We start from the raw sequence: 21,160 nt of genomic DNA, 5'->3' as shown, positions 1-21,160 counted from the left end.
CACACACACACCACACACACACACACACACACACACACACACACACACATCCACCAAACAGGACCCAGTGTGGGCTCGCTTGGAGAGCTGTTTGCTTGGGGCAAGAGAGGTAGGTAGAGAAGGAAGGATAATTCTGGGCAAAGGTAGTTGGGGAAAGAAAACGTTTTCTAGCTGAGCTTCAGAAGGTGGTAGAGTTCAAGAAGAAGAAATGAGAGACCACTCAGAGGAGCGGAGGAAGGTAAGTAGCTGGCCTTTTGGAGCCTGGTTGGTACTGACTGAATATAAGCCGAGGAGTTTGTACTTTATCTCTTTGGTTGTCCAGCCTCCCCTCCATGGGCCAGAAAGAGAATAAAATGATTGGGTCTGGACAAATACTGTAGGTACAGGGAAAGGGAAGTCATTAGTCTGTCTCTAAGAGCTGAAAAGCCAAAAAGTTCTCAAATTTAAGCGCAACAGAGTAGGAGAGGAGAAATTTGGATTTGGAGAGATTAGTTAGCAGGAGAGAATGGGTGGACAAAGCCATCTGGTACCAGGAAGCAAAAAGGAGCATATGGCTGAGCCTGTGGTGGAGCAGGGGCTCTGGAGGGCTCTCCTTTGAACTGAGGCTGTAGGGAGCACCTGGGTCTTTGTTGTGGTGCACGGGCTTCTCATTGCGGTGGCTTCTCTTGTTGCAGAGCACAGGCTCTAGGCATGGCTTCAGTAGTTGTGGTGCGTGGGCTCATTAGTTGTGGCTCGCGGGCTCTAGAGTGCAGGCTCAGTAGTTGTGGCACACGGGCTTACTTGCTCCGCGGCATGTGGGATCTTCCTGAACCAGGGCTCGAACCTGTGTCCCCTGCATTGGCAGCGGATTCTTAACCACTGCACCACCAGGGAAGTCCCATCATACAGTATTTGTCTTTCTCTGTTTGACTTATTTCGCTTAGCATAATACCCTTAGCATAATACCCACCCATGTCATTGCAAATGGCAAAATTCTATCCTTTTTTTATGGCTGAGTAGTATTCTATTGTATATATATACCACATCTTTATCCGTTTATCTGTTGATGGACACTTAGGTTGCTTCCATATCTCAGCGATTGTAAATAATGCTGCTGTGAACAATGAGGTGCATTTACCCTTTTGACTTAGTGGGGCTTTTTTTTCAGATATATACCCAGGAGTGAAATTGCTGTGTCATATGGTAGTTCTATTTTCAGTTTTTTGAGAAACCTTTCCACAGTGGCTGGACCAATTTACATTCCCTATGTGGCTCTGTTTTAAAACAAAATTAAATCACTAGTTTTAGATGCCTTCATCATTCACTGTTTGTTCTGGTCTGTCTGCTTCAAGAAACTGAGGCAAAGGTAAAGAAAATGAATATTGGTTGGGTAACTAATATTGTGTTAGAACTTCACACATATTCTCGTGTAATTTTCATAGTACCCCTTTTAGTTAAGTATTATAATACCCATTTAGAGATAAAGCTCTACAAGATTAAGTAATTACCAAAGGCCACAAAACTTCTAAGTGGTGGAGCTAAGATTCAAAGCTAGATTTGTCCAAAGCCCATGCTCTTTCTACTTCATCATACTCTAACCTGTTCTGCAATAAAGTTCTAGGCAAATAATTCACTCATATATTCTTCTCACTCAAATATACATTTTTAAAATTTATTTCACCTGCCTTTTTACTGAGTAAAATAATTTATTGAGTGCCTACCACATGTAAAGCGCTGTGCCGCTTTGGACTGAAAAAGACAAATAAAACAGGGTCCCAGGGCCTTCTTCTGCCTTGGAGACTCTTGCAGTAACGTGCAGGAAGCCCTTCATAGGTTGATACCAGGAGGAAATAATGCACAAGGGGAGCAGAACAGAGTCCTCCCTGAGTAATTTCTGTGTCAGGGGGGAAGCAGCCCCAGTACAGAGGAGGAACCTCAAGGGTCATCTCTGCATCACCTCATAATCTGGACCAGAGGCTCCAGAGCTGGCCAAAGCCTAGGGATGAGGCCCAATGGCGGTGTTAACTGTTCAGGAATGCTGGTGCAATGTGCAGAGGGCCCCTGCCATAGGGACGTGCTGTTTGGTACCTGACTCTGGCCATACCCCAAGCACACCTGGGAAGCTTTTTTCCCTCTCCCAAAGAGCTTCCCCCCTCTCCCCCAGCCAATGAATCCTTCCATGGAAAATAAAAAGGGGCACAGATGGGAGATGGGTAAGGCTTTTAGCACCCTCCAACAGAGCAGCCCTTGAGTAGGGAACAGGAGGAAGGTGAAAGAGGCTGCTTCACCTCAACCTCGATGCCTTTGGCTGTGGTATCAGTAACCATTAAAACCTCCCTCCTAGGCCCCAGGGGTCACTGGTACATGAAGCAAAGCCACAGCCCAATAGCCCGCCCTTCCTAAATATTCCTCTAGTTATTATTCATAATTTCTCATGCTTGTAAATGATCTTGGTGTTTACCAATCACTTCGACATCTTTTCTCTCAGTGATCACAACAATCCCATCAACAAGTTGTGTTTTACCCATTTTGTAAGTGAGGAAATAGACACTGAGTGGCATTACCCAAGGTTACACCGTAAGGACTGGGCAAGACTGCGTTTGAACCTTGGCTTTCTAACACCAAGTGCGGTGTGCTCACTGTTAGACCACAGCCAGTAGACCACCCTGAGAACTGCCAGAAGCCTACACTTGGCTGTCTAACTGCCACCCCTCTTGACATTTGTGGCTGTTTGGGGGATGCAATAAATATTTTACGGCTTCTAGACAACAACCTAGTCAACTACAAGTGGCCGAGGAGAGGCTATGAAATGCTGGCTCTCACACTGACCTGCACATTTGTACCTCTTCTAAGAATTTTGTTCCCAAGGGGTGCATGAGAAAGGTGCAGGTCTGGAATACATCTAGACAGATTTTCTGGAACAACGTGTGGGTGCAGCTCTGGGTTTGGGACAAATGTGCAAATATGAGTGCAGTGTTGAGGGGCTAAGGAGGCAAGAACTTAGAGAAGTGAGCGAAGAGAGGCCCAGTGATTCTGACCTTTGCAGAGGCAGGATCACCTGAGCAGGGAAAAGTGGTACCTACTCTCTCTGCTCCAGATTTGGCGAGGAAACAAGCCAGGTGTTTCTTCTTCTACTGAAAGTATTAGCCATATGGCAGGTCTTTACAAACTGCAGTGTTAACTTAAATGATCTGGGTTTGAGTCTCCGCTTTTGCATTTTCTAGCCACGTGCCTTGGGCAAAGCAATTAATCCCTTTAAGCCTCATTTTCTGCATCTGCAAAATGGCAAGAAAACAGATTCTCCCCTAGATCCTCCAGTAGGAGGACAGCTCTGCTGACACCTGGATTTTAGCCCCATGGGACTCATTTCATGCTTCTGACCACCAGAACTGTAAGATAATTCCCTGTGTGTTGTTTGAAGTCACTAAGTTTGTAGTAATCTGTTATAACAGCAATAAGAAACCAGGAAAGATTTTGGTAAAAATACCCATCTCTCAGGTCTGTTGAGAGGATGAACACAGAGTGCCAGCATGTGCTGAGGACATTAAATGACAGCTTTCACCATCACTTTATTTTGTGCCATTATCTAAGTTATGACGCACAGCTGAAGGAGGAGAAGGAACGCGTAGCGGAAAAGGAGAAACATCTAGTGAACAGCCACTTCAGCATTCTCTGCCCATCCACGCAGTCCTGCCTTCCTAAATCAGACGCCCCTCCCTGGCATCTCCTACCTCATGCTTGTCTAGATTTCTTCACTTTACTCTCCTTTTTCCTCACACCAAGTTCCCACCTGTCTCCTTCCTTCTTTTTTCCCACTCTGGTCTGCGTTTCCCCACCCTAATTCTGACTTGCAATTCTTCCACGGAGTATTCATAGGTCTCTTCCCCTTTTTAAAAACTCTGTGTGGCAGAGTCATCTTTGGGAAAGTATGCATCGTTACAGGATATATTTGGGTCACTGGGGCCAGCTCTCTTGTTCAGCAGCTCCTCCTGGACCAATAAAGCCCTCTTTCTTAGGTGACCTACCTGTCTTCTTCCTTTTTCTCTGTAGCCCTACTTTCCTCCTTTATTCTACAGTGTACAGTCATTTTTGCTGTGCAGCCATGTTGCTACAATCACACTTTAAATTCCTTGAAAGAACAAATTGTCTTCTTTCTGTTCTTTAAGGCCAGCTAATGACCATAAATAGGCTGCTATCTGCAAATGGGTCCTAATTGGTACCGGGTGATAATGGGGCTGCTTTGGGCCTCTTTTGCCCTTTACTCTCTCTATGTACTTGTGCTGTCTGAACTTCTACCTTTCATGGTCTATTTATCTGTGTCTCTAGTTTAGACAGTAACCCAACTGGTCAGGAGCAGTATCTGTGCATTCCAGTGAGGAACTTTATAATGTGGCTGACCCAGCTACATGAGTAAGGCTCCCCTTTGGGGGAGGTTGTGCATTAATTCCTTCGCGGCGCTCAGGCTCCACTCCGTCTAGTGTGCAACAATCTCGGGAAAGAATGAATGACATTTCTAAGCCTGAAATGACATTTCCAAGCAGAAAGAAATGAATGGCATTTCTTAGCGGAAGCTACGCAGAGGGATCTTGTAACTATGGCCCCATTTCTTCTATTCACTTGGCAAACACTGATGGAGTACACCATGTGCCCAGTTCCGGGCCAGAAAACACTCATAAATTTCAACTCCAGTTCCCACCACTGCCCAGGTGAACAGGTAAGGGAAGATATTTAGAGATGTTTAGGATTACTTGGAAGGTTGTGAATACTTACTTTAGAGTGTAACAATGAAGTTACAATTTAGCAAGATCTGAGTCGAATAGAAGGCTTCCCTCCCACGCACGCCGGAACTTCAGCCAAACTGTCTAGTGTGTTATCTCCTGGGCTCCTTACTCTTCTAAGCCTCTACTCCCTGACCTTTCCTTTCCTTCTACCTGGAATGTCACCCCCACCTTCCTCCCACTCCCACCCACCTCTTCTTGACCCATCAAAACCATATATACTCTGCACGCCTTACCTCTTCCCTCCTCAGAACTCCCACGATACTTAAGGTCTTATTAGACACATTATAATGACTTGGGAACACAGCTTCCCTCCTAAAGCCTGAAATTCTAGAACACAACCATCTCTCTTACATATCTTTGTATCCCTCAAAATGCAAGTTGTGTCATATAACCCATTTTGATTTAGAGCCTGAGTGGATGAAGTGGATAGTTAATTTAATTAACAAAACACTGAGAGATGTGGATGGCTTATCTCAAGGTAATTCACGTGCAGAGGCCAAAATAATTCACCCAAACACTTACCGTGTATTCCTTCCAGAGGATCCTCAGGGAGGGAGAGACCCGCTTTTTAAAGTGCCAGACACAGCGCTAAGCCTTGTAGATAATTTCTGGGAGCCAGCATGGGCTGGGGAGAAGCACTGGGGCTCTGGAGCCGCGCAGACCAAGGCCTCCAGCCCAGCTCTTCCACTTACCGGTTGTATGACCCCAGGGAACTTAATTTACCAATTTAAGCTTTAGTTGCCTCATCTGCAAACTGGAGCCTCCCCACCCTTTTTCTTCTTCTACCTAATTAGGTTATGAGAATGACATGTGTGTATGTACATTACCTAGTAGAGCGGCATAGAGAAGGAACTAATGTGAGCCCCTCTTTCTCTCCTCGCCCCCCCCTTATGTGACGGGGTATTTTTAATTTGCCAACTATATTTGAAGATAACAATACATTCTGAAAATGATGGGTTTTAACCGCTGCCCGGAGTCCGTATGGGAACCAGTCGCCCACTCTGCCCGTAGGTTTATCCTTTGGGCTTCCGTTTGCCGTGACCAAGGGCAGGGAGAGCCATACCAGGGACCTTCAGTTGTGCTTCATCACCACCTCCGGTCTGCCCTCGGTGACTATGGGGCCTCAGTTCATCACTCAGAAGGATGCAGTCTGTATGTTCCATACCCTAAAGAACTGCTGAAAGTTGGTGATGAGACTCAGGCTGGCTTTACTTTGTTTTTCTCCTTTATAAAATTACTGTGATCACTGAACTGAATAACCAAACTTCTTCCATGGCTAAATGATCACATGGCTTGGTTTGGGTGCTCTGGAACACGAGAAGGCGGGGCACGGTGGTGTGACTTAGCTCTGCTGTGGAACTTGCAGCAGCAGTCTTCATCCCCTGCTCCTAACGAGTTGTGATATTCTCAGCTGTGTCCTCAGCCTGTGGGAAACCGTGAAGATGGCCAAAGATGACTCCACTGTTCGTTGCTTCCAGGGCCTGCTGATTTTTGAAAATGTGATTATTGGTGTAAGTAATGAGTATTTTCCAGGAAATTCTGCTCTTCCTGTAACTATGATTTTAGATCAATCGAAAGTGAGAGTTTAAAGGGAAATAATGATATAATGACTGGTTCCCTACATCTTTTCTTCCTTTTAAGAAGTGTGTTAGTAAAACATGCTAACTAGAAGTTAACTATATAAATAATCCTATATAACTATGTAATATATCAAAAGACCATGTGGGAAAAAAAAGAGAGATTTCCCTCCCAACTTTACAACACAAGAATCTAAAAGCAACCACGCTAACCACAGTCAGTGTCCAAGCACTCTCAACACACACGCTTTGGTGTGTCTTTCCTACCCCTCCTTGGTTTGATTTCCACAGCCTCCACTGTTAAGGTTGTTGGGGACAGATGTTTGCATCTTCCTGTGCTGGTCACAGGAAGGGGGGGGGTGGCAGTACTGGGATGTAAGAGTAACTCAGAGGCCAGGCTGCGTGGGCGCAGTGTGGTGAGAGCACTTAGGAGCCAGGATCACTGGCTCTGGGCCCAGCCCTGACTGTGACTCTGCGTGACTCCGGACAGGTCATTGCCTTTCAGGGCCAAGATCCTTCATCTATGAAATCCAGGGGGCAGGAAAGATAACCACCAAGGTTCCTCCCAGCTCTAATGTTCCATGGCTCTCTGGCACAGAGAACATGACCAGGACCAGTTTAAATATTACAATCCAGGAATATGGACAGTGGGCAGTGGGAATGGGAGTGAGAGATTATCTTCGTACAAGAAGTCATTGTTTGAGCGGTTCATGCCCCAGGGGTTTTATAGATGGTCTGAAATTGTCTGGGTCTCCTGACAAAGAGCGAGAAGATAGAGCGAAACGTGGAAGGAGGCATGAAACCAATACGTAGGATGGAAGGAGCTGTTTGACTTCCTGGCAATGAGGAGTTTAAGTCAGTTGCTTAAAGCCTATGCAGGGGACAGAGTTAGTCTCTCTTAGCACCACGCCCCTACTCCTCTACCCCTTTCCCAGTGCCGCTCTCATGGCCGCCAGCCTGACAGAATCCCCTCTGCCCCCAGATGTGCGGCATCGCCCTGACTGCAGAGTGCATCTTCTTTGTGTCCGACCAACACAGCCTCTACCCGCTGCTTGAAGCCACTGACAATGATGACATCTATGGGGCAGCCTGGATTGGCATGTTTGTCGGCATCTGCTTCTTCTGCCTGTCTGTCCTGGGCATTGCAGGCATCATGAAGTCCAACAGGAAACTTCTTCTGGTGGTAAGACCTTAAAACTCTCTACATTTCTCTCCTGGACCAATTTAGATGGATTGTTTCTTCTTCCCTGAGCACAGTGCTTTGGTTTTCAGTGGGGTAGGAGGGAGCACAGAGTGCCAGGTGAGGAGGGAGTAGAGGGGAAGACCCTCCCTGCAGTGAAGATTATCCAAGTGGGGTCAAAGATGCTCTCCTCTATGGGAAGTCCAGAAGAGTCCAGCACAAGAGAAGCTGAAGGGGAGACACCTGGAGGTCACCTGTTGAGTATTTTCCAGATCTTCGCTTCTCTGACTGGTGTCTGCATGGGCCCAACAGATACAGCCAGGAGCTACACAGGCCAAAGGAGAGACAGTGAGAACTCGATAATTAGCCTTTTTCTCTTGAGAGTAAGTAGTTTAAAATATTGTTTTAATAGTAATCAAGTGTTGATATATTAGGATATAAATCACAAAATATGCATGAATTTTTAAGAGAAAGCATGAGCTTTTGTAGGCATTTTTGAGCTCAAGGCTGATGGTGTTGTGGGATGGCCTACACTTCCCATTTCACGCATTCACTCTGCTTTTCAGGGACCCTAGAAACCCATGCTGGGCAACATGTAGAGAACAGCTACAGCTCCCACCTGCCTGTGGAGGCTCTAACTCTGTGCACCCATAGGGAGGCTTCTGCCCCAAACCTCAGACAATAGGTTGTGCCCTGCCTTTGCAGATGGGAGCAAATTTGCAGCCAGCCGGGCTAAGAACCCTCGGTGTTGGGTCTAAACTTCTACTCCCTTCCCCCATGCTCAGGACAGCAGTTTCTCGCCCTGTGATGGGGCCCCATCCTCACTCCCTACCTGAAATAACTCTCCTAGCCAAAGGCTGCAGGACCTGAGTTCCACCTTCATGGAACGAGTCCAGCAAGCTAAGGTGCTTGTTGGTTGGAACGAGTCCAGCAAGCTAAGGTGCTTGTTGGTTGGCTTTTCCTGTGAACTAACATCATCCTGGTACCTAGGGAATGCAGAATGTTTACATTCTCTGGGTCTTTAGTGTGAGTTAGTTCCAGGGCAAAAGAACCCACTTTTTCAGGGTGGGGTTAAGGAATGCAGGGAAAGGTAAAGAAGGGGCAGGTGTCCTTAGAGACGAGCTTCAGCTGCATCCCAGCCTCACTCTGGGCCAGTCACGTGTGTCTCGCACAGCCGGGAACATCCTTCACCACGCCTGGCAAAGAGATGGAGCAGCGCGCCCTCCACGCGGCTGGAGGAGAGAACACCTGCACCCTGTGCCTCCTTTCTGGAGCGTCTCTAAGGGGCTTCTGAGCCTCTTTAAAGGGAGCCAGCAAAGCTCTCAACAAAGAGCAATGCAGCCGCTAATACAGAGGGAGGCAATGTTATGAGGCCTCTGAAGGGGCTCCTGCTGTTTACTGAGAGAGAGAGAGTTAACAGTAGCCAAAGCCTTTTTCTGGGCGGAATGGTTAGGGCAGCAGAGGGTGCCGCTCTGAGAACCGCCCCTGCCCAGGGAGGGAGAACCGTTTGCCCTGCGCTCCTCCGCTAACACCGTCACAGCGCCCCTTCTGCAGAAGAACCCAAGCACCATAAGCGTATGCGGAAGGCTGAGGACAGCAAAGACAGGACTCTTGCAAATAGTCCCCGTCCCAGCTTTGGAGAACATTTGTCCTTCACATATTTGCCAGCCATAAACAGGGGCAGTGTGTTGTGGAGCCATCACACGTGCATGCGCACTCTACCACACACACACGCACACACACAGCAACAAAACACACAATGCGCTGTTTCACTCAACTGACCTGATGCAACTGGAGTGGGAGTGAATGAGAGAAGATGCTGGTGAAGAGCTGTGTACCTGGAGGCTGCCTGCTCCTCTCTGATAAAACTGGACGTTGCCAAGAGGGAAGACGGATATTAAACGCAGCCCTATTCATCTTTGACCTCAGTAATCCTCAATTCTCAGTAAACCGTAAAGAAAATGTCTCCCAATGAGAGGGGAGTTATGAGTCTCTACATAGTGTGTGATACGCTGATTCTCTTGCCAGCCATTGGATGAACACACACGCACATACACACACACACACCAGTTCATTCTCTTGTATGTTTTTCCCAGTTAAAATGGAAATGCAGGGTACTGAACTGAGAAAGCTTTGTATTCAATAGTTGTTTGTTCTCTGGGGAAAGGAGAAGAGTTGATCTGATTAGCACCTAGCACCAAGTCTGGCTCTAAGCAGCTGATCAACGAGGGTTTGTTGAATAATTATGTAAATGATCAGATAATTATATTTAGGTGAATGTGCTGCAGAAAACATAACAGTTATTTGTAAAAACAAAACAAAACAAAAAACTCTCTTTGGAGGTAGATGTAATTCTTGTATTCCATTTGTTTCCCTTACAGTATTTCATTCTGATGTTTATTGTATATGGCTTTGAAGTGGCATCTTGTATCACAGCAGCAACACAACGAGACTTCGTGAGTACAACCTCAAAAGAAGAGCAGAAATGACCATATGAATCATCATTACCATCATAACACTACAATAACTGACACATATTAAGCCCTTACCCTATACCAGGCATTGTAATACGCACATTAATAATAAATATATAATTTTTCTCCTCATAGTAACCCTATGAAATAGGTATTCATTTTATAAATAAAAATAAAATGAGATTTAAAAAATAAAGTAACTTGTCCAAGGTTACTCAGCTGGTAAGTGAAAGTGGGATGCTGAATCCGGGCCGTGTGATTCCCGGGGCCCAAGCTTGCACCGCCGTGCTCTTCACTACTCTGCCACAGTCACTGGCCTTCCACTGGGATGAGCAGTAATCCACCACATCTGAGACATCCTCCCATCCAGCACCCTGCTTTCTCTCCCTTTTTCCATTCCCTGGCCTAGGCCACCCCACAATGCCTGTCTACCCTTATCTCATTGGAATTTCTTTGGAGATGGGGGTCTTCTCCCTACAAGGGGGACTTCCGCCACGCAGAGCAGCCCTACTCCCACCCCCAGCCCTACTCAGTGACTCTGAGCTCAGTTTTACTCCAGGAGACAATGTTCAGGGACCCCAGCAACATGCCGAGCAAATCACTTCGCCTCCTTGAGGATTATTGTGCTAACTCTTCCTCTTGTGTTGCCTCCTCCCATAATAGTTCACACCCAACCTCTTCCTGAAGCAGATGCTGGAGAGGTACCAAAACAACAGTCCTCCAAACAATGACGACCAGTGGAAAAACAACGGAGTCACCAAGACCTGGGACAGGCTCATGCTCCAGGTAATGCCTGCAGTCCTGGGGAGATGCCATTTGGTACCTAAACCAGTATCCAAGGGCATATGGACGGTTAGGAATGAAGTTAAAGTGTGGGGACCACTGCCTCCAAGGGGGCTTCCTTCACAAAGAGACTTGGCGTAGGCAAGTTCCTCTATTCCTCTCATTTACTGGCAGGGACTAGGGGGTGTACACATGACTCAGTGGGACCCCTAGATCTATATTTTATTTTAAGCCATGATGTTGATTAGCTTCCATTTATAGGAGTAATGACATTGGTAAGAAATTTAGATTAGTCACACACTCTGCCTCTTAGAACTCAAGCATCACTTACATTAAAAAAATGTTGCCTCCGGGCTTCCCTGGTGGCGCAGTGGTTGAGAGTCAGCCTGCCGACGCAGGGGACGCGGGTTCGTGCCCCGGTCCGGGAAGATCCCACATGCCGCGGAGCGGCTGGGCCCGTGAGCCATGGCCGCTGAGCCTGCGCGTCCGGAGCCTGTGCTCCGCAAGGGGAGAGGCCACAGCAGTGAGAGGCCCGCGTACCACACACACACACACACACAAAAAAAGTTGCCTCCACCTCACAATGAACTCAAGTGGCAATTATTGTCTGCTTTGCTTGTTTAGTACCTTTTCACACCTGTGGGCTAGTCCTGTTAGGGACCAGAGGCTATGACTTGATTTGATCACCTGTTTTTCTCCAACTGGCAATCGTAACCTTATATCCACATTTACCTCAAATACCATCAAAAGTACAAGTCTTTCAGAATACCCACTCTCACCCCTACGCTGCTGTAAGTATGTGAATTCTCATCCCTGCATAAGCCCTCGTGTGACACAACTCTCCCATGGCCCCCCCCCGACCCCCTCCCCACCCAACCACCTATGTTTCCCAGTCCATCATCAGCAAACCCCCTCATAGCCTCCACCCCTTCTTTGAACTCTCTCTTTACCCTCTATCTTCTAAAATTTCCTTCATTTAGTCTAATATTCCTGTTCTATAGTTTTTTTAGCCCATTAGGACCTCCAATCTGTTGGCCACTTTTTCACTTCCTATCACTCTTCTAAGTCAAGTTTTTTTTTCCCACTATGTTAGCAAAGAACTAAGCTTTTCAAATGAAAATGTGAGTGCTCACACATTTGAAAATCCACTTACCAACTTTATAAAGCCCAGTCTGAAATAAGTCTGTTTCAAACTTAACCATTTCCCCCCAAAATGCTCAGGTCAAATTACAGAATGATTATTTTCTTTGGTGAGATATTTTCCATAATCCAGTGGCAAAACAGGACATGCTTTTAAGATAGTCACTTTATCACCAAGTTTGCTGAATATTATTTATCTTAAAAGTTGAGAGATGCAGTAGTATTTATTTCTTCCCTTGAAACATTTTAGCAGAATTTATAAACTGGAAGGAAAGTGATGTGAATTGTGTTTTATCCCCATCCTCAATTCTATCTAGAGTAATATGAGCTGCGTGTTAAGTGATGATCTTCCTTTCCTATGTAGAGGCAGAACCATGTGCCACTAGGTTTTGGTTATTTTTTCCAGTTTATTTTCCCCCATTATAAAAATAATACATAATTGCTCCAGAAAATGTTAAAAATACAGAAGAGTAAAACAAGAAGAATTATTCACGATTTCTTCACCACAAAAATTTTAATTTTCTGATTCTCAATTTGCTCATATGTAACATGAGAATAATTATAACTCTCTCACATTATTGTAGCAAGATATTCGTACTAATAATGATTAACACTTTTTAAGGGTTTACTATGGGCCAGGCATTGTGCTAAACGTGTTAAATGTATTGACTAATTTATTCCTCACACAGCTCTGTGAGGTAGGTACTATATTTGTCCCAATTCAGTTAAGGAAAACGAGGCTTAGAAAGTTTAACTCGTCAAAGGCTACAGAGCTCATTAATGGCTAGTAAGGTAATAAATGTAAAAGTATTTTGCCAACTCTACAATGTAATACCTTAAAAACACCTTCAGCTCTCATTAGGGGATTTTTAGTAAATGTAAGATACAGTATAATTTCCATATCTTCTTTCTCCATAAAGTCTCAGTTGCCACCTTGGTGGCTCTAGCAAGCATTATGGAAGAGAATTTTGTTTCTCTCATGTGCTGACAGGACAATTGCTGTGGTGTAAATGGACCATCAGACTGGCAGAAATACACCTCTGCCTTCCGGACTGAGAATAACGATGCCGACTACCCCTGGCCTCGTCAGTGCTGTGTTATGAACAACCTTAAAGAACCTCTCAACCTGGAGGCCTGCAAACTAGGGGTACCTGGATACTATCACAATCAGGTGAGTCCTTGCTTCTCGCAAGACCTGCCAGGAGGTTTTTCTGCTGTTTATGAAGAAAATACTGGTTAACTGTAGGTAATAGTCTCTCACTAAGGAATTCTGCATCCTTTTTCCTAAACCTCATGTTAACTATTTCCTTCTCTGTTAGTAAAATATAAGTGCTAATCTAGGGCTGATCTGGGAAAATTTACGTTTTAATAAATGAACAGAAGGCGAGAATTGCAATAGCAGAATCCAATTTTGTTTAAATGAACACGATTTGTATAATGTATAGAATTAGTATTTTGAAAAGTATTTGTATCAAAGATTTGCTCTATTTTTGCAAAATGTAAATTGAAAGGGATGATATACAAAAGGAATGTTTTGCCAGTTCCAAAACAAAGGCAATTGCTGAGGGTAGATGTAGTAATGGTACACCCACCCGCCTCATTCAGCGGTAATGTAGGATCGTCTTAATAAAATAATTAGATTGGTGATTTGGGTAGAAGCTAATTCACATACAAGTGGTTTTTGAAAAAGTGTTTCCAGCCTGATGAGAATGATATGATGATCATGAAAACAAACATCAATTGAGTACTTGCCAAATGCCAGACGCTGCTCCAAGTACAATACAGATATTAATTCATTTAAGGCTCCGTGGGTAGTGTCACTCTGATCCTTATTTTACAGAAGAGGAACTGAGATACAGAGATGCTAATAATTGCCTTGCCCAAGGTCATGCAGCTGGTAAATGGAAGAGTCAGGATTCAAATGCTAGCAGCCTGGCTCCAGAGCCCAGACTCTAAACCAAGAAAGAACTTGGTAATAATCCCAAAAAGCCCTGAAGAGAACCCTCATACACTTGAAGTCAGCCTCTGAGATGCTTACACTGCTGTGCATTACCACTTTGAGGAAAGCTAGTTGCGTGCCAGTACATTAAGTAACTGAGAAATGCCAGACTCTTTGGTCTTGCAGGAAATAATACAAAATGCATGTTCAGAATGAACGACACGGCACTGCTGGTCATCATGCCCCCCCGGAAGGGTGCCTGGACTAGGACTGGTTGCATTAATCTGGAAAATGACATGGGAGTGATATAGATTATTCTGCAGAGTTGTTCACAGCAACCCTCATTTAGCCTTTTAGCAACATTGTTTTGGTATCATTTTAACTAGTTATATTCAGACTGCTAAAAAAATTAAATTTGTTGCCTATAATCACAATATGCAATATAACGATCACTCTGAGGAATAATAAACTGCTTTTAACATTTCAGCCTTGGAAGTAGTCCATGCAGACGTATCTTGATGGGATTGTAATTCCATACAAACTGTATCATATCTTTGAAAGAGACCAAAAAGGATGTTTGCCATCAGATGATTGGTTTATTTCACAGCCACACTATTTTCCCTCACACATAGAACATTCTAGTAATAAGGGACACTTTTGTCACACCCTCCCTAACAGTCCTTGGACTCACCACGTCCTCTACCCACTAGCTATACCACAACTACAAAGTCATGTCACTGAGCAGTACTCCCACACCAAATTCCTGCATCTTGAAATTCCTCTCTGTCCCTGACTCCCTGTGCTCCTACTTTCTCAATCTCACTCATTCTTCACCCCTGACATAATCTCTTATCTACTCATCCTTCCTGCTTCTCCCTACCCTGGTCTCCCAGATTCCCACATGCCACCATTCTCTCCGAGTTACAGGTCCTGCTAATTCTCCTATAACAATCCTTTTCCACAAAGCAAAGTACGCCACCTCAGTACCTCATATACTTTACTTCTATTATTGCAGTTGATACCTTGAAATATAATTATTTGTTTGCAAGCCTATTTTTTCTATGAGTCTCCTTGAGGACCATGCATCCTTCAATTCTGTATCTTCAGTACTTAGCATAATGCCTGGCACAGAGAAGGCATCAATAAATGTTTGGTGGATGGGCAAATGAAGAGGTGAATGACCCTTTTTCACATCCAAATTGTAGCTTTGCGAGATCTGCAATGCACAAAGAAAGGCTAACAAAACTAGGGAAGTGTAGTAATAATAGAAACCCACCAAATGTCACATAGCATGTCAGACGCAAATATATATGTTCTTACGTCATGGTTCATCTGCCCCCAAAATGCTGTGTGCAAATTCTAATCACTACACCTCAAGAGCATTATGATGGAACTAAAGAAGATCAAGGTAGGCGCCACTACAATGAGAAAAAAGCATCATGAAAGGCACTAAATGAGAAGAGGTGAAAAACTGGGGCTTTTGTTTGTGAACTTCATGAGGGCAACACCCATTTCTGCCTTGTCACAGCTGAATGCCCAGCCCAGTGCCTGGCACCTGGCATAAGTGGGTTTTTATACATATTATTGGACAAAGGACCACTTCCCAGGATTGTCAGGGGGATCAAATGAGTGATGGATATAGGAGTGTTTGTGAACCATCAAGTGTGTCACAAATAATATCCTTGTAATTATTACTTCTTATCACATTCCATTCATCCTAATCAGGGGCCTGCTTTGTGCCAGACACTTGTTCTAAGTTCTAGAGATTCCACAATGAACAAGATAAAATCCCTGCCCTCGTAGAGCTTGCACTGTAGTATGGGAGACAGACCACAAACAAGTTACCAAACCAATACACAGTAAATTCCAGGTAGTAATAAGTGCCATGAGCAGAAATAAAGCAGGATATAGAAAATGATGGGGGGAAAGGTATTTTTCTCTATGGTTGTCAGGAAAGGCTTTATTAAGATGATATTTGCACAGGGTTCTGAATTAAGTGAGGAAAGGAGACCCTCACTTAAAAAAGATTGAAGAAGAGAGTTCTGTAAAAAGGAAGCAGCAAGTGCAAAGGCCCTGAGGTGGAGGCCATTAGCTTTTTGGAGGAACATCCGTATGGCAAGGCTGGAACAAGTGAAGGAAGAGTAGGAGGCAAGCATGAATCTAGATTTTGTAGGGCCTGAAGCTTATCAGATTTGTGGGGAGGGGTTCTCCTCAGGAAAAACAGTTTAAACTACACATGCAAAACTAGGTACAGGACTTTGAAATGGTCTTGCGAGGAAGCAGCCCTGAGCCCAAGCTCATTAGCTTTGCAGTGAAACAACCTCCTCTGGTGGCGGCTGGGGTCACAGAGAGAGGCAGGGCCATATCATACAGCACCTCGTAGCCATTGTGAAGACTTAGAATTTCATATTAAGGGTGGTGGGAAACTTTCAGAGGGTCTTGAGAAGGAAGGTGAAGTGATCTGACATGTTTTACAAGGATCCCTCTGGCACTGTACAAAGACTAGTAGGGCACCGTGGGTGGACTCGGGCCTCAGGGAAACCAGCCAGGAGGTGATTGTAGGAATCCTGAAGTGAGGCCGTGGTGGACCAAGGTAGTAGCAGGAAGTAATAAGTGTTTGGATTTGAGATATGTATATATATATATATTTTTTTTTTTTTTTTGTGGTACGCGGGCCTCTCACTGTTGTGGCCTCTCCCGTTGCGGAGCACAGGCTCCGGACGTGCAGGCTCAGCGGCCATGGCTCATAGGCCCAGCCGCTCCGCAGCATGTGGGATCCTCCCGGACCGGGGCACGAACCCGTGTCCCCTGCATTGGCAGGCGGACTCCCAACCACTGCGCCACCAGGGAAGCCCCTGAGATATATTTTAAACCCAAAAGTGTTTGCTTAAGAGAAAAACAGTTAAGGATAATTCCAAGATTTTTCATTTGAGCATCTAGGTGAGTGGGGGAGTCAGGTAGATGGAGAGGTGTAAATGGGGGAGAAATCAAGGCGTATATAGCAAAGGCAGGACATGCAAGTGGATGAACCAGGGACTGGGGCAGGGTTAGAAAGGATAGAACTTCAAGTGGCTACCTGGAGACCCTGGGTGGGGCCTAAACTTCAAGGTCAGCCTTTCTAAGACATTTCTTTCTGGATCTCAGTGTTCATAAAACCAGCCTGGTCATGGCATCTCCTAGGCATTCCTGTGATTCCAAGGGCTTTAGTGGAGGTGGCTCAGATGGCAGGTCTAGCCCCATACGTGTGTATCACTCCAGTACTTTGCATAGAGACTAGAACAGAATGTGCTACATATAAAACTTACCAGATTATGGCATGCATGAATGAATGACTCGATGAATAAAGAATGATTCACTCTCTCGCACGCACCCCGTGGCTCTTCTACAATACTATAAAGATATGTTGAAGTATGATGCCAAATGAGAATTTACGAAGCATGGTATAGGAGTTCCTTTAATGACTAAAAAATAAAGCCTCTAATTTTCACTAACTGGAAGAACTTTTATTGAAAAACAAATCAAAAAGTGACCCTGTCCTCAAACAAATCACCAATAAAATCTTTGGGGAGAGGAAAAAACTCAAATTTTATTAAGAATACTTTACATTGCCACATATTCAATATGAGAAAAATGTTATGCTAAAATAGCAGCACCTTGGTTAGACTGAATGAAAAAACAAATACATATGATATAGAATAGTTCTTCATAAGGATTATTCCTATAGATTATTCCTATTTCTTCAGTACAGCACAACAACCTAGTTGTCCACAGGAATGTAGAAATAGCCTGGTTATGTTAAACTGGATGTTGGGGTGACATTGATTCGAATCAGCTTCCCACCCATCTCTTACATCTCTTTTCTGGTCCCTTTCATGTGGATATGGAATCGCCCACTCCTCTAGGGCTGCTATGAACTGATCTCTGGACCAATGAACCGACACGCCTGGGGGGTTGCGTGGTTTGGATTTGCCATTCTCTGTTGGACTGTGAGTATTTCCCATCACATGTTTCATTTCTGGGAGGACAGTGATAAGGAGAGACCTTGAGATTGCCCCTGGTTAACCCAAGCATGCTAGACTGACTAGAAAAAAAAGCTTAGACCTGAAGGCTAGTCAGGAAGCTGCTGGCACCAGGGCAAGGACAGTGGATTCCCTCGGGAGGTAGGGCGTGAACTTCCCCTACCAACCAGATCCTTCCAAATCCAGTGTCACCTGGCTGACTGGGATGCACTTGTGTGCTCCTCCATCTCTCCAGATCTCATAAATTCATTTCAAGTAGATATCAAAGACTGTCATCTCTCTAGATGCCTCCTCTAACCTGCCTCCCTCCTTCCAAAGAGCTGCCTTCACCAGTCTCACCTTGTTCTTCTGACCACTTTATGTGATGCACATGCAGCAAGAGGGTAGAATGGTAGGTCTCAGCCCTGAATGCACATTTAAACCTCATGGGGGAGCTTGGGGGACAAAAGCATACCTGAACCCCAACCTCTGAGATTCAGATTTCAGTTGATCTAGGTGCAGGACCCAGGTCTTTTTTTTTTTTTTAATTTTCCAGGTGATTCTAACTTGTTGTCAGGATTAAGAGCCATTGCATTCAGGAAGCAGTCCCAAACTTTTGGTTTCAGAACTCTTTTACACTCTCTCAAATATTACTGAGGACTCCCAAAAGCTTTTGTCTATGGAGGGCTGTATCTATTGATATTTTACCCTGTTGGAAATTAACACAGAAATTTTTAAAAACACGTGTTAATTCATATAAAATAACAAACTAATTACGTTACTATTAACAATATATTTCTGTGGGAAAAAAGTGACTATTTTCCCAAACAAAAAGATATGAGAAAAGGGGCAGTATTTTTTTTTTTTACATTTTTGAAAATCTCTTCAATGTCTGGCTTTAATAGAAGACAGCTGGCTTCTCATATTTCATCTTCATATAATCTGTTATAATATGTTGCTTACGTTGAAGGATTTGAAAGAAATCCATCCTACACGCTGATATGTAGTTGAAAAAACAAAAGTGTTTTGGTAGCCTTATCTAAAAATAATTGTGAATATTTTCCTTCGGTACTACACAAAACTTGCTAAGTAGTAGTTTCTTAAAGGTTAGTTGCAATATGCAATCTGAAACTTCATCAAAGAACTTTTAGGACTCTGTTACATTAAAATACATTACATTGGTTTGTCTTGCAGTTTGCATAAATATTTACCCATTCGTGATTCTAGAACATCATGCATTGGTCATTTGGGAAAATATTGGTTCACTGTGTGACAGGATGGACTCAGAGTCACCTCTGCCCCTGTGATGATGCTTAAGGCAAGATCATTCTTAAAAATCCAGTGTCACCTGAGCCTGAACGAACCTCATATCATTTTTCTGCAAGTACCAGATGTTTCTAAAACAATTCCTTATTTATTTTTCTTTTCCTTTGTATTCTAGTTTTGGGTTCTCCTGGGTACCATGTTCTACTGGAGCAGAATTGAATATTAAGAATAAGTGTAACCACCATACCACTCCCCACAGTGACTCTGGATTTGGTGCTGGAACTCCTAATATTCCACCTCTGTGCTCCCCGGGAAATTATGCACTCTTCCTCAAATTGCCAAGTCAGTTGGTGTGGAGTTTCTTTAGGTTCTTTAGGCTCTCAGACTCCTGAAATTCTTACCACTAATGATTTCACCCTGATCTAGGATTCTGCAACATTGTTATAGACCGTAGGAAAGGGAGAGTTTAGGATAGTAGATAATAACTATTGCCATCTCTGTTTATTTTTAATTTGGGGGCACAAGACATTCACAGGAGCCTGTCTTATCACAGCAAGCCAAGTCTGTTTTGGACAGCAAATCGGCCTGTATTTCTCTCTGCTTTCTAAAAGAAACCTTCAAAGGCTTTCATTCATCTCAGTATTGTCCGTGTGAGAGAACTAAGGAAAAGACTGCTGAAATATATCTTTTGCCTTTGTTCTACGGTGGCTCCCATCTACAGAGACTCAAGTGATTCTCTTAATGCCACCTTGGGATCCTCTTATTCTCCAGGACAATGCCCGATCTTGAGCTAACAATGGTTGTAGTTTCCTCTTAGACATTGCAGAGTGATAGGTGTTAGTAACCTCAATTCTCCCGCTAATTAAAAGTATGTGCACTCTGGGGGACAAAGGAGGGACCTGTTATATATTTACCAATCTCATCCCATCCGAAAGCCCCTTTCAAATAAGGGAAAAGCAAGCCCGCTGTTAGATAGGTGATTTATGGTGATTTTTTTTTACTGTCAAAATATTTCTCTTCTGATCTATGTTTCCTTTTGCAATCCTGAAGGAAGTTCTTGTAACAACATTTGTCTAGTCTTATAAATAAAGAAGGCTTTTGAATATGTTCACTTTCTTTTCTTTTTACCAGTGTCATAATTGGTCATATATGAGGCTAGCAAAATGGGTCTTCCAACATAAGAGCTTAGTAGACTCACGGGAATTAAAATTTAGGAGATGGAAAATGCAGTCAGGTGTGGCTTCCCTCTGGATACCGGGTAACCCTGCTGTACAGTTGAATGATTGGAACTTGCACGTTTACTTTTTGCTCCTGCTGCCCTTTGCCCAGAAGCGGGGATGCAGTTGCTGCTCCTCAGATCCTTTCCCCCTGCATCTCTGACTCCAACTGCTCAACTGTGTCCCCTAGGAAGGAAAGGTACCTGTAACTTCAGGGTCCCACTCGCAGCTGACTCAGTCACATGGAGTAGCCCACTCCCAGGCCTCCACCCAGGTTCCTGTGCCTCAGTCTGAGCCCCGGGGCAGGGAGGGACAAGGAGGGGGAGGGCGCTATAGCCTGCACCTGGGCGGTAGAGCTGGGGGCAGCAGCCGGATCGCTGATTCCCAGGACAGGGAGCCAAAGGCTCCTGCTCTGACACACGAGCAGCGCGCCCCTCCCCTGCCTCGCTTGCCTCTCCAGGACAGGGCTTGGGGTGTCAAGATAAATGACACCTGCACTTGACTGAGAAGGTTCTCTGTGGTCTTTTTGAAGAGAGGAGACGAAGGAAATTCGAGCTTACTCTGGGCAAAGCTTTGAAGCGCCTCTCTCCCTTCTCTCTGTCCATCCTCTCTCATGTGTTCTGGTGCCTTTTTCTTCTGCTGCTAACTGGATTTTCCAGTGCCCTCATGCGTGAGCAAATCCTGTCCCAGACCCACTTCTGCCTTCCCCCTCCAAGGCTTTGGAGCTTCAAAATTCTCTCCCTACAAGATTCCATTCTCCTTGTGACTTGATCTCAGCTAGGTTAAGGGAAAGCCTTTTTGCAAACTAATTCATACTAAAGGGTGA

At 44.5% G+C, this 21,160-nt stretch overlaps 1 protein-coding gene across 1 annotated transcript; it reads left to right on the top strand.

Annotated features, from left to right (window-relative positions):
• The first annotated feature begins 6,202 nt into the window (after window positions 1-6,202).
• UPK1B (uroplakin 1B) lies at window positions 6,203-19,343 on the top strand. Its single transcript, XM_060149330.1, has 7 exons — window positions 6,203-6,271; window positions 7,320-7,520; window positions 9,899-9,973; window positions 10,655-10,777; window positions 12,906-13,085; window positions 17,756-17,839; window positions 19,293-19,343. The coding sequence occupies exons 1-7, from the start codon at window positions 6,203-6,205 to the stop codon at window positions 19,341-19,343; spliced, it is 783 nt and encodes a 260-aa protein (XP_060005313.1).
• Window positions 19,344-21,160: the final 1,817 nt, after the last annotated feature.

The sequence above is a fragment of the Lagenorhynchus albirostris genome, chromosome 5 (assembly GCF_949774975.1).
Source record: "Lagenorhynchus albirostris chromosome 5, mLagAlb1.1, whole genome shotgun sequence".
Classification (NCBI taxonomy): Eukaryota; Metazoa; Chordata; class Mammalia; order Artiodactyla; family Delphinidae; genus Lagenorhynchus; species Lagenorhynchus albirostris.
This window is presented reverse-complemented; position numbering and strand designations above follow the sequence as displayed.

Excerpts from the sequence above, each read along its gene's own strand:
- UPK1B (XM_060149330.1), top strand. The coding sequence starts at position 6,203 with ATGGCCAAAGATGACTCCACTGTTCGTTGCTTCCAGGGCCTGCTGATT. Across the intron at positions 10,778-12,905 it reads GGGACAGGCTCATGCTCCAG|GACAATTGCTGTGGTGTAAA; the intron begins GTAATGCCTGCA and ends ATGTGCTGACAG. Across the intron at positions 17,840-19,292 it reads TTGCCATTCTCTGTTGGACT|TTTTGGGTTCTCCTGGGTAC; the intron begins GTGAGTATTTCC and ends TTTGTATTCTAG.